General features: G+C 41.1%; 1 protein-coding gene and 1 long non-coding RNA gene across 4 annotated transcripts in view; one reads left to right on the top strand and one right to left on the bottom strand.

Annotated features, from left to right (window-relative positions):
• LOC116743650 overlaps positions 1-6,994 on the top strand; it is a 50,887-nt gene extending 43,893 nt beyond the window's left edge. The window contains exon 6 of the long non-coding RNA XR_004346830.1: positions 6,848-6,994. This is a non-coding gene — a long non-coding RNA (uncharacterized LOC116743650). The remainder of the gene's footprint in view (positions 1-6,847) is intronic.
• Positions 1-17,327, bottom strand: part of ZNF19 (zinc finger protein 19) — a 41,175-nt gene that overhangs the window by 8,916 nt on the left and 14,932 nt on the right. For 2 of the 3 annotated variants that reach the window (XM_032612371.1, XM_032612372.1), the window contains exons 4-8: positions 16,529-16,593; positions 13,425-13,551; positions 12,740-12,853; positions 7,351-9,351; positions 3,819-3,938 (exon numbers count right to left, since the gene is read on the bottom strand). In XM_032612371.1, the coding sequence (XP_032468262.1) occupies positions 8,258-9,351; positions 12,740-12,853; positions 13,425-13,551; positions 16,529-16,561 (1,368 nt within the window). In that variant the 5' untranslated portion in view covers positions 16,562-16,593 and the 3' untranslated portion in view covers positions 3,819-3,938; positions 7,351-8,257. The remainder of the gene's footprint in view (positions 1-3,818; positions 3,939-7,350; positions 9,352-12,739; positions 12,854-13,424; positions 13,552-16,528; positions 16,594-17,327) is intronic. The other variant, XM_032612373.1, reaches the window with a different exon arrangement.

Raw genomic sequence — 17,327 nt, 5'->3', positions numbered from 1 at the left:
GAAGCCTGTGCGCCTAGAGCCCGTGCTCTGCGAAAAGAGAAGCCACTGCAATGAGAAACCCGTGTACTGCAATGAAGAGTAGCCCCTGCTCACTGCAACTAAAGAAAGCCTGCGCACAGCAATGAAGACCCAAAAATAAAATAAATTAATTTGTTTTAAAAAAAGAAGATGGTAAACAAGTTATGGTGTGGGGTTTGAAATGTTCTATATGGTACTTTGATGGATACTTGCCACTATGCATTAATCTAAACCCATGGGTTTTTACAACCCAACAAGTAAATCATAATCAAATTTATTTATGATATGGGAGTGTCACAGGATGGAATACAGATGTGACAAAGAATCTAACTGATTTAGAAATGTACGGAAAAAACTCACTGTTGGTAGGGCAAAAGGTGCTGACTTAAGTAACTATGGAAATAAATGGACTCTGTAGAGCAAAGGCAAAATGTGCTATACATAAATACTGGACTCTGTAAGTTCTTTCCCATGGTGGTAATACCTAACAATAGTAATACTACTATATCTGTAATCTAAAGGGAGCAAGCAATGAATTCAATGTAGGATAGAGGTGGCAGGCTGGCATCTTACATTTGGAATCGATAGTTACAGAAAAGCAAAGGCAGAAGGTTACAATAACCATGCAATAACGGGCAGATTATATTTCCTCAATGTTAAAAACTTTTGTGCATCAAAAGATGATATCCAAAAAGTGAAAACACAGCCGGCAGAAAAGAAGAAAATATTTGCACATTGTATTATATCAGAAAAGAATCTGTTCTTCAGAATATATCAAGAACGTTTACAAAACATCAACAAAAAGACAACACAAATTTTAAAATGGAAAATGACTTGAATAGACCTGTCCCCAGACAAGAAAAGCAAATAATCAACAAGCACGTGAAAAGGTGTAAAACATCAGTTGTGCTGGAAATGCAAAGTAATACCATAATTCAGTACTCCTTCACACATACTAAAATGGTTATAATCAAAAAACAGAAATTAACAAATGTTAACACTGTAGAGAAAATGAAACCCAACATTGCTTGTGGAAATGGAAAATGGTGCAGCTTATGTGCATAATAGTTTGGCATTTCCAATAAAAGATAAAAATACAATTATCATATGGTACAACAACGTCACTCCTATAGACCGCAAAAAATTGAAAACAGGTATTCAAAATGTTGGAGAGGATGTGGAGAAAAGGGAACCCTCCTACACTGTTGGTGGGAATGTAAGTTGGTGCAGCCACTATGGAGAACAGATGGAGGTTCCTCAGAAAACTAAAAATAGAACTACCATATGATCCAGCAAGCCCATTCCTGGGCATATATCCAGACAAAACTCTAATCCAAAAAGATACATGCACCCCTATGTTCACAGCAGCACTATTCACAACAGCCAAGACATGGAAACCACCTTAATGTCCATCGACAGATGAATGGATAAAGAAGATGGGATACATATATACAATGGAATACTACTGAGCCATAAAAAAGAATGAAATAATGCCATTTACAGCGACATGGATGCAACTAGAGATTATCATACTAAGTGAAGTAAGTCAGAAAGACAAATACCATATGATATCACTTATATGTGGAATCTAAAATATGACCCAAATGAACCTATTTATGAAACAGACAGACATGGAGAACAGAGTTGTGGTTGCCAAGGGGGAGGGGGGTGGGGGAGGATGGAGTGGGAGGTTGGGGTGAGCAGATGTAAGCTATTATGTATAGAATGGATAAACAAGGTTCTACTGTATAGCACAGAGAACTATATTCAGTATCCTATGATAAACAATAATGGAAAAGAATATTTAAAAATATATATATGTATAACTGAATCACTGCTGTATAGCAGAAACTAACACATTGTAAATCAACTATACTTCAATAAAAAATAAATTAAAAAATAAAAACAGGTGTGCAAACAGAAACTTGTACACAAATATTCATAGCAGTGCAGTTCACAATAGCCAAAACGTAGAAACAAGTAAAATGTCCTTCAGAGGGTGAATGGATAAATAAAATGGGTAAATCCATAAACTATCCTATACCATATAAAGGAATAAAGTAAAATGGTAGTGCCACTCTGGAAAACAATATGGTAGTTCCTCAAAAACTTAAACAGACAATTAATGTATGATCTGTCAGTTCTACTTCAGTATATATACTCAAAATATTTGAAAGCAGAAACTGAAACAGATATTTGTACAACCATATTCATAGCAGCATTATTCACAGTAGCCAAAAGGTGGCAGAAACCCAAGTACCCATCAACAGATGAATGAGTAAACAAAATATGGTATGAACGAATAAACACAAGAGGACATGATTCAGCCTTTAAAACTAAAGTAATTCTCATACATGCCACAACATGGATGAACCTTGAAGTCACCATGCTGAGTGAAGTAAGTCAGTCCAGAGAAGTCAAATTCAGAGACAAAAAGAATGGTTTCCAGGGGCTGAGGGCTGTAAGTGAATGGATACAGAGTTTCACTTGAGAAAAAATTGTAAAGTTCTAGACGTGGATGGTGAGGTTATTTGTACAACAGTATGAAGGTAGCTAATGCCACAGAACTGTACACTTAAAATGTTTAAATGGTAAATGTCATGTCATGTATTTTTAATAACTGGGGAAAAATGAATTAAGTACTGATAAGTGTTACAACATGGATGAACACTGAAAACATCCGTACTGAAAAAAAGCCATACAGAAAAGGCCACCCAGATCACATACTTGTCTTGTGTGCCTTAAATCCATCAAGGTTATAAAAATAAGGGAAAATCTAAGTAATCATTCCAAAAAAAAGAAAACCGGATCAGAATGGAAAAAGATACTTTCAAACATTTGGACAGCTGGTGAAAGTTAAACTGGGCTTGTGGATTAAATTATAATGTGGGTACCATATAATTTCTTGATTTGGGACTTATGTGCTGGTTCTCAGGGAGAGTATCCCTGTTTTGGGTAAAACACACTGGAGTATTTTGTGTGAAGTGGCAAATGTGAATACTTTTTACCTTTGTGGAAAATTTTCTGTATGTGTGAAATTACTAGAAATTACTTTTCAAAACAACCATGTCAATACCATGCCAGAACTGGGCATATACCCTGAGAAAACCAAAATTCAAAAAGAGTCATGTACCAAAATGTTCATTGCAGCTCTATTTACAATAGCCCGGAGATGGAAACAACCTAAGCGCCCATCATCGGATGAATGGATAAAGAAGATGTGGCACATATACACAATGGAATATTACTCAGCCTTAAAAAGAAATGAAATTGAGCTATTTGTAATGAGATGGATAGACCTAGAGTCTGTCATACAGAGTGAAGTAAGTCAGAAAGAAAAAAGACAAATACCGTATGCTAACACATATATATGGAATTTAAGGAAAAAAAATTGTCATGAAGAACCTAGGGATAAGACAGGAATAGAGGCGCAGACCTACTGGAGAACGGACCTTGAGGATATGGGGAGGGGGAAGGGTGAGTTTTGACAGGGCGAGAGAGAGTCATGGACATATACACACTAACAAACGTAGTAAGGTAGATAGCTAGGGGGAAGCAGCCGCAAGGCACAGGGATATTAGCTCGGTGCTTTGTGACAGCCTGGAGGGGTGGGATGGGGAGAGTGGGAGGGAGGGAGACGCAAGAGGGAAGACCATATGGGAAGCATATGTATATGTATAGCTGATTCACTTTGTTATAAAGCAGAAACTAACAAAAAAAAATATATATATATTCTAGAAAAAAATACCATGCCAGAAAAACAGAACACATCGAACTTCGTCATGAATGCCAAGACTTACCCAGATCCAGTTCAACGAAAGCTGTGATGTTAATTGGCCTTGTAGGAGTCCACATGTTATTAAGAGACACCGTAAGAAGATTACACTAGGAGCCACCATGTCTTGGTGTTATTGGATGACCTGGGATACAGTAGAAACAGTGGGATTTTAGAATTACAACTTTCCACATCACTCCACAAAAAAAAAAAAAACTGTGGAATAAAATTTAGTGAAGTTGCAGACTATAAAATCAATACAGCAAAAATCAGTTAAGTTTCTATGCACTAATAATGAACCACTAGAAAGAGACATTACGAAAATCCTGTTTATAACTTCATCAGAAAGAACAAAATACCTAGGAATAAATTAACCAAGTACATGAGAGGCCTGTACTCAGAAAACTATCAAGCACTGATTTTAAAAATGGAAGACACAAATAAATAGAAAAATATTCTGTGCTCATGGATTGGAAGAATTACTATTACTAAAATGTCCATTCTACCCAAAGCCATCTACAGATTCAATGCAATCTTGATTAAATTTCCAATGGCATTTTTCATAAAACCAGAAATAATAATATTTGTATGGAACCACAAAGGATCCTGAATGGCCAAAGGGATTCTGAGAAAAAAGTAAACAGTTGGAGGCATCTCCCCCTTTGACTTCAAACTGTATCACGGAACTAAGGTACCAAAACAGTGTGGAACTGTCACAAACACAGATACATGGAATAAAGGAACAGAATAGAGAGCCCAGCAATAAACCCACATATGTGGGTTAGTTAATTCATGACAGTAGGGCCAAGAACATACAACAGGGAAAGGACAGTCCCCTGAGAAAATGGTATTGGGAAAACTAGACACTACTCTCCAAGTAATTAATTAGAAAACATGGAATGAAATGAATATAGACATAAACTTTACAACTTATACCCAAACTCACCCAAAATTGTCCACAAACTTAAATTAAAAAACTATAAAAATTCTAGAAGAAAACGGAAAAAAAAATCTACATGACCTTGGGTGTGGAGATGACTTAACATACACCACCAAAAGCCTATCAACAAGAAAAAAGTTAATAATGTGGATTTTATAAAATTAGAAAAACCACAAATTGAGAGAAAAATATTTGCCAAGCACATAGCTAATAAAGGATTTATAATCAAATTTTCCCAAGAACCCTAGAACAAAAAACCTCATTAAAAATGGGCAAAGATCGGAACAGACTCCTGGCCAAAGAAGATATACAGAGTGTAAACAGGCATACAAGAATATACTCAACTTCATATACCATTAGGGAAACACAAATTAAAACAACAATGAGCTAGCACTGCACACCTATTTGAACTGCTAACTCCAAAAAATGACAATATCAACTGGGGGAAGAACAACAGGAACTTTCCTTCTCTGCTGGTGGAGTACAGGTACAATCACTCTGGAAGACAGTTTGGCAGTTTTTTCCAAAACTAAAAAAGTCTTAGCATAGGATAGAAAAATCAGACCTCTAGTATTTAGACAATTGCTTTGAAAAACTGTGTTCAAACAAAAACTACCATAAAATTATACACAAGTTCTATTCATAATGGCTAAAAGCTTAAAGATATTAGGATGTTCTTCTGTAGATGAACGCATAAGATTATTGGGGCACCTACATGTCAAGGGTAAGAGCATATGGACCCCAAATATGCCTGTTTGATATAAGAATTATTTTAGGCTGATTAATTTTTTTTCAAAACTGCGAACATGGAACAATATAAACGCATTAGAGTTGCTTTTTATGAGGTCGTTACAGGGTGGGATCTGAACCAAGAACAAAGAAGGGTGGAGGAAAATTTATTTTTCCTCTCCTATATATGCAATGGAATACAATTTAACAATAGAAAGAAATGAACCACAAGCCCAAGCAAAGACAAAGATGACTCTATGTATATATTGCTAAGTGTGTCAACCAAAAACAAAATAACACAATGCAGGAGACAACAAACAGGAAAAGAATTTATTTGGGGTCTTTAAGAATTGCTGTTTGGGAGACACAGATTCAGGTAACCCTGAAAGTGAAAGGTTCTTGCCTCGTCCCAGGCAGAATTGAGATGAGACAGGGAGGTCAAGAAAGTAAAGTGAGGATTTATTTAAGCTATAGTACGCTCTTGGGGAGAGCGGGCAGGCTCAGGTGAGTAAGCTGCCCTGAGTCTTTTTGGCAAGCCGGTTACATGGGCTGTAATGTTCATTGGGTAGGGAGGGATTTGGGGGTCATATTCCCTGATTTTCACCCCAGCGCCACCTTCCCCGGGGGAGGAGGAATTTTTGTCCTTATTTAGCCTTGATCAGAAGTGTCATGGCTTCTGTGCATGATGGGTACTTCTTATCTGCAAGGCTAATTTTATTGTAATGAGAGCATAATGAGCAAAAGGTTACATTTGGACACCAGATTCCCGCCTTTTCCTACCTTTCTTTGCCTCCAGGACACTTATCCCAAAATGTATGGTTTCCTGCCAGTTTGGAGGTTCCAAGGACCCCACCCCACCCCCGCCTTTTACAAGACGCATGGTTTCCTGCCATCTGGCCCATGCCCTCCCCCCCTTTCTCTGCTCACATCTAGCTACCTTCCTGCCTTAACAAAAGAATTTCTGGGGAAGAGAAAGAGGGGCTTTTAAAAACAAAAAAGCAATGAGGTTGATAAAAGGTGCCTGCCAATAAATGCAACTGACTCTGTTGGAAGTCTGAAGATATTTGCCCTTAAAGAATTGCCAGTTGTTACAGGTAAAATAAGTTGATAGATTTTCATGGATTATTTTAGTGTAGGAGTCCAATAAGTATATAGACTGTCAGGAGTTCCTGGCAGATGTTCTGGATGATTCCAACAGATGAAAAACACCCCCATTTTATATGGAAAATACAAGCAGACCAATTAACCATCCTCTGACCCTTTCTCCTTGCTAGTTCTCTCCGTGTTCTGGGATTTCCCCTCCTGGGACACAGAGGAAACAGGGACAGAGTTGTTTGGCAGCTCCCCTTAAATCTGACCCCACCCAGTGTCTTTATCTTCCCCAGACATGCCCCGCCCAATGAGGACACCATGCCAGAGGGAGTCTCAGGAATCAATGATCCTGATGTGGGCTTCCCTGGTAGCGCAGTGGTTATGAATCTGCCTGCCAATGCAGGAGACATGGGTTCGAGCCCTGGTCTGGGAAGATCCCACATGCTGTGGAGCAACTAAGCCCATGTGCCACAACTACTGAGCCTGCGCTCTAGAGCCTGCAAGCCACAACTACTGAAGCCCGAGTGCCACAACTACTGAAGCCCGCACGCCTAGAGCCTGTGCTCCGCAACGAGAAGCCATTGCAATAAGTTCATGCACCACAATGAAGAGCAGCCCTCACTCACCGCAACTAAAGAAAGCCTGCATGTAACAATGAAGACCCAATTGCAGCCAAAAGTAAATAAATAAAATTTAAAAAATGATCCTGATGTGTCAGGACCTATTTGATTACAAGGGACTAGACATGCTTACTCAAGTAAAATAAATATTTTAAATGACAGAAATTAATCCTTACAAGAGACAAGTTGAAAACTGGGTTCAGAGGTGTCAGGTCCAAGGGCTCACATGCTTGTAGTGTGACCTGGTCCCTCTCCGACCATCAGCCTGCTGAGTGCCTTGTGGTCCCATTCACAGGCACAGTTTCTCTCATTGCATCCAGCAACTCCAAAATGACACAAGCTTAAAGTCCATACTGGGAATGGTTTCTCCTTCAGTAGGCTTCCTTGAAAACTCATGGCTTAGAATGCCGAGGCTCCTGCCTTGGGCATCAGGTCCTTGCATAGCTCATGTGCCCTAGGAAGGCACACAGACCTCACTCTTGTTCCTGGGGGGGTGGTAGCCCAGAATTCATGCCTGTCCCCCAGCCACATTAATCAACCACTCCCAAAGAACAAACATTGCTCATTTTTCCAGTCTCCTCTCTCCACGACAAAGAGCAGACACCAAATGCTAAGGGTGGCAGGAAATTCTTGTTCAGTGAAGTACTGGGAGGTTCGAGGATTATTCAGTACCATGGAATTCATAATTGGCAGGCTTTCCAAAGTCCACATGGGTGCACGTGGCTCTCCAACACCATTCAGCCACTGTGAAACTGCCCATTAGGAGGCCCAGCTGCTTAACGAGTATGAGTGATTAAGATCTTAATGAGTAGGAATGTCAAAAGTTTGTTAACAGCTGGAAGGCGAAAGGATTGCCAGGCCACAGTCTGCCATCTGGTTGTTGTGCCAGGGCCACACTCACCATTTACAAGGTTATTAACTCTTGCCAAGTCTGGGATTCTAACTGGACTATCTTGGGTTATCTACTGACATCTGAACCAACAGCTATAGCTTGAGGGAAGGAACCTGCAGCTGAGCTGGGGCTGTGTCACAAATTCTACCCCTGAGTGGAAGACGGAATCCAAAAGGAAATTTAGTGTACTATTACCAGTAAAAGGGGGTAAAAAATTCTGGGAGGCCAAAACATCCAACATCCAGCACTGGCTTCTCTCCAGGGTGGATATGATCTAGCTGGGAAGAAGTCCTAAAGGTTTTTTCATACTTGACATATTCACAGGTTTTCTCTCTAGTATGGACTCTTTGATGCTGAAGCAGATTTCTTTTGCTAGTAAAGACTATTCCACACTCATCACACACATAGGAAGTCTCCTGAATATGGATTCTTAGATGCCTTTTTAATTGATCCTGAGCACTAAAGGTTTTTCCACAATCTACACAGTCAAAGGGTTTCACCTCACTGTGGACGCGCTGGTGCCGATTTAGTTTTGTATGAAAATTGAAGGCTTGCCCACATATTTTACAAGAATAAGGCTTTTCCCCTGTGTGAATACGCTGATGCTGACTAAGATGAGAAGTCCGTCCGAAGCTTTTGCCACACTCATTACACTCATAAGGTTTCTCTCCAGTGTGGATTTTCTGATGTCGCAGCAGTGGTGAATTACCAACAAAAGCTTTTCCACACTCATTACACTCATAGGGTTTCTCCCCAGTGTGAATCCTCTGGTGTATAACAAACTCAGAACTACTGGTGAAACCATTTCCACACTCCTTGCAGAGATAGGGTCTGTCCCCACTGTGGATTCTCTGATGCCTGATCAGATTTGCGTTATCATTAAAGGCTCTCCCACACTCTTCACACTGATAGGGTTTCTCTCCAGTGTGGATTCTCTGATGTCGAATTAATGAAGAATTGCCATTAAAGGCTTTTCCACACTCATTACACTCAAAGGGTTTCTCCCCAGTGTGGATTCTCTGGTGTCTAACATAGTAAGAAAAATAGCTGAAGCATTTCCCACATTCCTCACATCTGAAGGGTTTCCTATTATAGTGGATTCTTGGAACCTTTCCTCTAATGTTTTTCACTGTGGGGATTTCCTGGTGCTTCTCCAGTTCACATGTTTCTAGGAAGCTGTTTCTCTTAAGAACATTCTTCTGTGGCCCATGTGACATCATCATATCTCTTTCTTCAGAAACTCCCCATGTTGGTGTTAACTCATTGTCAGTGTTGGTCCCAGCATCTGACATAACAAACAGAAAACAAAAATGCCACCTGAGGATTATACTAGAAAACAAAAGAACACTGAAAATTATTGTCATCCCCCCTTATCTGCAGTTTCCCTTTCTCTAGTTTTTGTTTCCTTGTCAACCATGGTCTGAAAATATTAAATGGAAAATTCCAGAAATAACGATTCTTCAGTTTTAAATTGTGCACTGTTCTGAGTAGCATGATGAAAACTAGAGCCATCCCACTGTGATCAGATGTAAATCATCCCTCTGTATATGCTACCTGCCTATTACTAAGTAGCTGATTCAGTTATCAGATTGACCATTGCGGTATTGCAGTGCTTGTGTTTAAGTAACCCCTATTTTACTTCATAATGGCCCCAAAGTGCAAGAGGAGTGATGCTGGCAATTTAGATATTCTCTTACTGTGCCTAATTTATAAATTAAACTTTATCATAGGTATGTATGTATAGAAAAAGACATGGCATATACACAGTCAGTCCTCTGTAACCACGAATGAAGAACCCGCAGTTACAGGAGGCCTACTGTACTATGCCATTTTATGTATGAGACTTGAGCATCTGCAGATTTTGGTATCCACAGGGGTTCTGGAGCCAATCCCCGACAGATACCCAGGAACAACTACATAGGGTTCAGTATTATCCACAGTTTCAGGCACCCACTGGGGGTCTTAGAATGTATGCCCCACAGATAAGGGGGGACTACTGGATAGAGATTTTAGAGATTACTAAAACTCCCAACATCAGCCTGCTATTGAGACAAGACTAATAAAATGAAAGTGCCAAATATTCAAAAGCAGAGAACAGTTGAGATGGAAAGTTGTTTATATATTTCAGATACTAGTCTCTGTCAGATATTATATTATGCCAGAAATTGAAGTGGATCTTCTATTCCCTTCCTCCAGTCAGACTACCTTCCTTTTTTTCCCATCTGCAACCCATTCTTATCTGTTGAACTCAGAACAAATGGCCCTGCCACTGAAGGAGCATCACCTGAGCTTCTAAACTGAAATTACTCTAACCTCTCCTCCCGCTATGCTTCACAGCCCACTGCCTATATATCAACAACAGCACTTGACACACATTTTGCAGATCTAAACATCTGTTTCCATAACTTATATCCTCCAGAGCTTCTAAATCAAAGCTTGGCACATGGCAAGTGCTCAAAAGCTGCTCCTGAATAAATCTATCCCATCCAAGGAAAGAAGGCCTCTGAGACAGGCAATGATGAAACTCAGAAAGGAGCAATGGACACAAAAGTTAACTCAAAATGGATTAAAGACTTGAACATAAGTAAGACCTGAAACCATGAAACTCCTAGAAGAAAACATAGGCAGTATTAACCTCCTGACATAGGTCTAGGAGATGATCTTTTGAACCTGACAGAAAAAGCAAAAGCAACAAAAGCAAAAATAAACAAGTGGGACTACATTTAACTAAAAAGCTTCTGCAAGGCAAAGGAAACCAACAAAATGAAAAGGCAACCTATGAACAGGAGAAAATATTTGCAAACCATATATCTGATTAGGGGTTAATATCCAAAACGTATAAAGAAGTCATACAACTCAATAGCAAAAAACCCCCAAACAATTCAATTAAAAAATAAGAAGAGGCTTCCCTGGTGGTGCAGTGGTTGAGAGTCCACCTGCCGATGCAGAGGACACGGGTTCATGCCCCAGTCTGGGAAGATCCCACATGCTGCGGAGCGGCTAGGCCCGTGAGCCATGGCCGCTGAGCCTGTGTGTCTGGAACCTATGCTCCGCAACGGGAGAGGCCACAACAGTGAGAGGACCGCATACCGCAAAAAAAAAAAACAAAAAAAAAAAACTAAGAAGATCTGAACAGACATTTTTCCAAAGAAGACAGACAGCCAACAGGCACGTGAAAAGATGCTCAACATCACTAATCATCAGGGAAATGCAAATCAAAACCACAATGAGATATCACCTCACACTGATTAGAATGGCTATTATCAAAAAGACAAGAAATAAAGTGTTGGCAAGGATGTGGAGAAAAGGGAACCCTTGTGCAATGTTGATGGGAATGTAAACTGGTACACCCACCATGGAAAACAGTATGGAGGTTCCTCAAAAAATTAAAAAGGGGGGCTTCCCTGGTGGCGCAGTGGTTGAGAATCTGCCTGCCAATGCAGGGGACACGGGTTCGAGCCCTGGTCTGGAAGGATCCCACATGCCGCAGAGCAACTAGGCCCGTGAGCCACAACTACTAAGCCTGCACGTCTGGAGCTTGTACTCTGCAACAAGAGAGGCCACGGCAGTGAGGGGCCTGCACACCACGATGAAGAGTGGCCCCCGCTGCCCGCAACTGGAGAAAGCCCTCGCAACAGAAACGAAGACCCAACACAGCCAAAAATAAATAAATAAAGAAGCTTTAAAAAAAAAAATTAAAAAGAGAACTACCATGTGATCCAGGAATTCCAAAGAAAATGAAAACACTTGGTATTTAACCAAAGAATATGAAAACACTAACTAGAAAAGATATATGCACCCCTATGTTCATTGCAGCATTATTTATAATAGCCAAGATACTGAAGCAAGCTAAGTGTCCACTGATGGCTGAATGGATAAAGAAAATGTGATTGATACATACATACACACACACACACACACACACACACAGAAGAATGTTAATTCAGCCATAAAAAAAGAAGGAAATCTTGCGATTTGTGATAACGTTGATGGACCTCGAGAGCATTACGCCAAGTGAAATAAGTCAGACAAAGAAAAACAAATACAGTATAATCTCACTTATATCTAAAATCTAAAAAAAGGAAACCACACACACAAAAACAAATATACCAAGCTCACAGTTACAGAGAACAGGTTGGTGGTTGCTAGAGGCAGGGGTAGGGAGTGAGAGAAACAGGTAAAGGTACAAACTTCCAGTTATAAAATAAGTCATGGGAATGTAATGTACAGCATGGTGACTAGAGTTAACAATACTATACTGCATATTTGAAGGTTGCTGAGAGTAAATCAGAAGTTCTCACTGGAAGAAAAAAAAAATTTGTAATTATGTAAGGGGATGGTCGTTAACTAGACTTCTTGTGGTGATCATTAATGCAACATATACAAATATCAAATAATTATTTGTCTACCTGAAACTAATTTGTTATATGTCAATTATACTTCAATAAAAAACATTTTTTTAATTAAAAAAGAAAGGAGCAATAGATTCGAGAATTATGAGATGTGTTAATTGGACATATGTTAGGAAGAATTAAAATTGGTGGAAATGGTTTCATATTTTACCTATTTTGAGAAACATCTGTTTTATTTAAATCCTTCCCAGCATGGTTCATTTTAAAATATACTGCTCTGTAAAGCTCTGTAGCTGCTGTTCCTAAACCTGCCTCACTTACTTTTACAGATGTGTTTGGTCCCCTGTGCAGGGGGATCATCCCGTGTCTCCAGGCCCCAAGGCAAATCCCCTCTCTCCAGAAGTGAGACCAATGCAGGTTTGGGAACTGGGTATCCTGAAAAGGGGTAGAAAATGGCACCTTTCAGTCCTGTGTCTGCTGTGTCAAAAGAAGGAAAATCTCAGGAGTCTCAGTGATAATAAAAGAGATCCACAGAATAGGGCTCAGGACTGGGAAAAGCCAAGATGTTTGCTCAAGTGGAAACTGAGCATTTGTGACCTCTTCCTAAAACAACACGTAAGAGTACGTAAGTTAGTGACCCTGCAGGACATATGCAAACACAGGGAAGGGGTCATACCCTTCCCTAGACTACGGGGAGACAGCAACAAGCTGAGAACTTATCTGGCAATGGATGCTACTTATTCCTTACTGTGCAGAGCCCCTGGGAGGACAGATCATACTCTCACCAGGCAACAGCAATTCCCTATATTGAGACCAAACTGACCCAAGACTTGTCCCTACCCAGCAAGCTCTCAAGTGGGTCATTTGGTCTCAGTCCCAGAACCATCAGTAAAGGATACAAGAGATGACTCCTCCCTTTCCACACCACACCTCCGGCTGATAAGGAGGAAAAAAGGAAGGAAATGGGAAAGCATAGATCTGAGTCCCAGGAGAAAAGTGGCCTTACCCAGAGACGTCAAGTTCCCATAAATCTCCAGCATCACACTTCTGTACAGGGCCCTCTGTGCAGGAGAAAGGCCAGCCCATTCTGTCTGGGTGAAGTATACAGCCACGTCCTCAAAGGTCACCACCTCCTAAAACAAGAGGTTCCTGCTGCCCCAGAGCCAATTCTATGGCTCAGGGCCAGAGTGTGGGGTACAGGGGACAGTATGAGGGAGGGGTCTTATTAAGGATGAGTAATGAGAAAATGTGAAAGAAATGAGTGTTAAATGACTATTGCTACAACCAAAAATCTGGAACTTCTCTCACCACCAGAAGAGTTTCCATTTGAACACAAAATTTAGTGTCATAAAACACGACACATTTTGAAAACCCTGGAAAGTCTCCCATTAATTAATATTCCTAGAGCAAAATCTCTGTGATTTTATAAAACTTTGTCTTTTATTGTTGCAACTACAAGGAAACAATTAGCTTCAGTCTCTCCAGACACCACTCAGAGGTCGCATCTCAGGACTGACCTGTTCCCCCTTCACTGCCCCAAGTGCCCAGTCCATCCATCTGTTCCCCACACGTGCTCATTCTACCCTAAACCTCAAGTCCACATGACAGGAACAGAGTCACATTTTTGCCTTGATGACTGGTCTCATCCAACCCTCATCTGTTGCTTGAAGAAGGGGTTGTACAGCCTGCGCTCAAGAATGTCCAGTAGAGACAGCTCAGTGCTGCCGGGGGCAGTCTATTCTGCTTCCTGATGCGTTTTCCTGGGAGAAGATGCTTCTGGAATCAAATTGCTGCTGGGTAGTTCTTTTAACTGCTTTTCTTTATACCTCCAAGACAATCTGTAATTGTTTCTGCCAACTAAGGCTCATGCTTTTTTAATAGTCACCCTTTCCCTTCCCTGATGGTCCCAACTCTACCTTCCCAGAGAGCTCAGGATCTGGTTTATAAAACTCTTATTCATTCCCCAGACTTTGGTATCAAACCTGGTTACCTGAATGCACAGTGAATATCCTGCCACCTTCCAACACCTCAACTGATTCTGCAGATCTCCCCAGCACTGCCTCAGACTCCCTGGGGGACCTAACACATCTGACCCATCTAGCACCAAACACATCCCCCCTTCCTGCCCCCTGCCAAACTGACTCTATTTTCAATTCACATCACTAACTGGCACAGTGAGTGACAGTGTTGCTTCTCATTTAACAGCGCGAATTTCATCCCAGTCTCCTAAGTTAGAAAATTGAAATTCATACTAGACTAACTTGCCCTAGTCACTACTCATTTCCGATAAATAGTCAGTAATCAAATCCTGCCAATTTTATTGTCTATATGTTTCCTGAATCTGACTCCTCTTCACTATGGTACAATCAGTACAGTAGTATGGGCTGGGGATACTTAACTCCAATTCCAGGCCTGTCCTGTTCTGAATCTATCCTCAGCCAGCCATACAATCAACAACTTAAAATGACAAACTGACTCTGTCAACTGAATGACTTCCTTGAATAAGTCACCACTAACTACAACAGTGGTTCTCCAAGTGTGGTTCCCCAGAGCAGCAGCAGGATCACATAGGAACTTGTTGCAAAGGCAAATTCACAGGCCCCAATCCAAAAGCAATTTGTTCTTCCATAAGCCCTCCAGGTGATTCTGACGCACACCAAAGTCTGAGAACCCTGGACTACAGGATAAAATCCGAGCTCAGGAAACCAAGCTCTATCAGGTAACAGTTGGAGATGGGAAAGCACAAGACTGTACACAGAGAAACTATCTGGGAAACTCTGCAAACAAAATCCCAGAAAAGGAATGACAAACCCTGAATGAGGGCAATATAAAAGATGGGACAAGTGGAAGAGATAGTAGGCAGAAGCAATGAGACTTGGTAACTCTCTGAAAGTGGTATCAAGGAGGAAGAGAGTCAACAATTACTCAGCAACCTAGAAACTGAGTGGTCAGGATTGCGACATGGTGATACCAGTAACTCACTAACAACTTACAGAAGATCAGAAGAGGACGGGAGCAACAAGAAAGATAACTGTCTTGGTGAGGCAGTAGGCAGAAGGACCTGCCAGATACCAGAAATCCAGGATTGGGACTTAGGATATAGTTCATAGATGATAAGTTACTGGATAAATAAGTCCCAGGAAGAAGGAAATGGTTAAGGAATACCCAGCAACTCATCAGTTTCAAAAAGTAAAATCAACTCAAGAAATCAATTTCCCTGTCCCACAAATTTAAGGTACTTAATGTTCACCTCACAGATGAAGTTAAGGTGCAAAGAGGTTAAGTGACTGGCTCAAGGCCACAAAGCCACTGAGGCTTTATGAGATCCCTCACCTCAGGTGTTCTGTCCTAGTGCAGATTATTCCTATTATAGCCCCCTGCCTTGATTAGCCAACAGCACTGACCTCAAGGAAAATATATTTTCTCTGATTCTGAAGGCAACTTCTTCTTTTTTTTTTTTGCGATACGCTGGCCTTTCACTGTTGTGGCCCCTCCCGTTACAGAGCACAGGCTCCAGACGCGCAGGCTCAGCGGCCATGGCTTACAGGCCCAGCCGCTCCGCGGCATGTGGGATCTTCCCGGACCGGGCCACGAACCCGTGTCCCCTGCATGGGCAGGCGGACTCTCAACCACTGCGCCACCAGGGAAGCCCTCAACTTCTTTAATAAATGGGACAAGCCCACTTTTTCTTGTCTTCTTCCTGCCATCGCTCTGCCCCTACTTCCCAAGAACCTTGTGACCTTGCTAATCTCGATTACTCTCACTGTGTAATCAATACCTACAGCACCAGCTTGAGTCCTTCATTCTCACAGGTCCCTCTGTAGGAGGAACCACCGAACCTGGGAACCATCTAGCTCAACAGAGATCCTCAGAGTACAGGAGCCTAGGCTTCTGCTGCCAAGGACACTCTCTCCAGCAATCACTTGCTGGGCTTCTGGCTGTTCAATCCCTCATCATCAGCTTTCCCTGGCATCCAGTCCTACTGAAGAGAATCAACAAGGGTCTTCCTACTGCTTTGGCTCTAAGACTTTTACCAGAATCATCTCTCTCATCCCCCATTTCCTTCAAATCAGATCTCTCCAAGGCTGACCTGAGGGAATCACAGCTCACCTGGTGCCAGGCTCTCAGGGGCATGACAGCCATCACCTGGGCTTCCTCTCAATGAAGGGCAGGGGCTGAGGGAAGAAGCAAAGAGAGACAAGAGTGAGCCCAACCCAGACAAAGGCTCTCCTTTAAAACAACAAACTTGCCGGTAACAGTAGCAATCATTTACTAAACGCCACTTGGTAAGTGGTGTATGAATATTTCCTCTTTTAATCCACACTATGCCATGAAGTTTGAATTCTGAGGAAACTGAGAATTTGAAAGGTAAGTAACTTGCCCTCAGCACCACAGGCTGTACTCACCAACATCATGCAACGCTGCCTGTCCTAAGACATGAGTAGAGGGGAACGTGAATACACAAAGAGCAAAACAAGCAAAAGACACCAGAAAACTCAGAGCAAACCCTAAAAAGAGGAAATCCAGACCTTCATTTTTTAAAATAAAAGTTTACTGAGAAACATAAAAAGTAAAAAAAAAAATAGAAACGTGTTTCTGGAGGAAAAATACATATTCCCTCATTCAATCTCCATAATAATCCTTTGAACCTTTTCTTTTTTCCAAATAAGAAAACAAGTCTAAGACAATAATTTTCTCTACCAAGGTCAGTCACCCAGTGGATGAATGAACTTGGATTCCCAAACCAGATAAGCCAGATTCCAGAAGCCAAGCGTTTAATAACTACATCCAAGTGCTTCCAATAGTAATTCCAACAGGATATTTTTTTTTTTTAGAACTTGATAAAGTGCTTCTAAGGTTAATATGGAAAAATAGGTAAAAGTAGCCCCCCCAAAATCAGAAAAAGAAT

This window comes from Phocoena sinus, chromosome 19 (assembly GCF_008692025.1).
Source record: "Phocoena sinus isolate mPhoSin1 chromosome 19, mPhoSin1.pri, whole genome shotgun sequence".
NCBI classification, from domain to species: domain Eukaryota; kingdom Metazoa; phylum Chordata; class Mammalia; order Artiodactyla; family Phocoenidae; genus Phocoena; species Phocoena sinus.
Note: the sequence above shows the minus strand (reverse complement) of the source record. Positions and strands in the feature narration are given on the sequence as shown.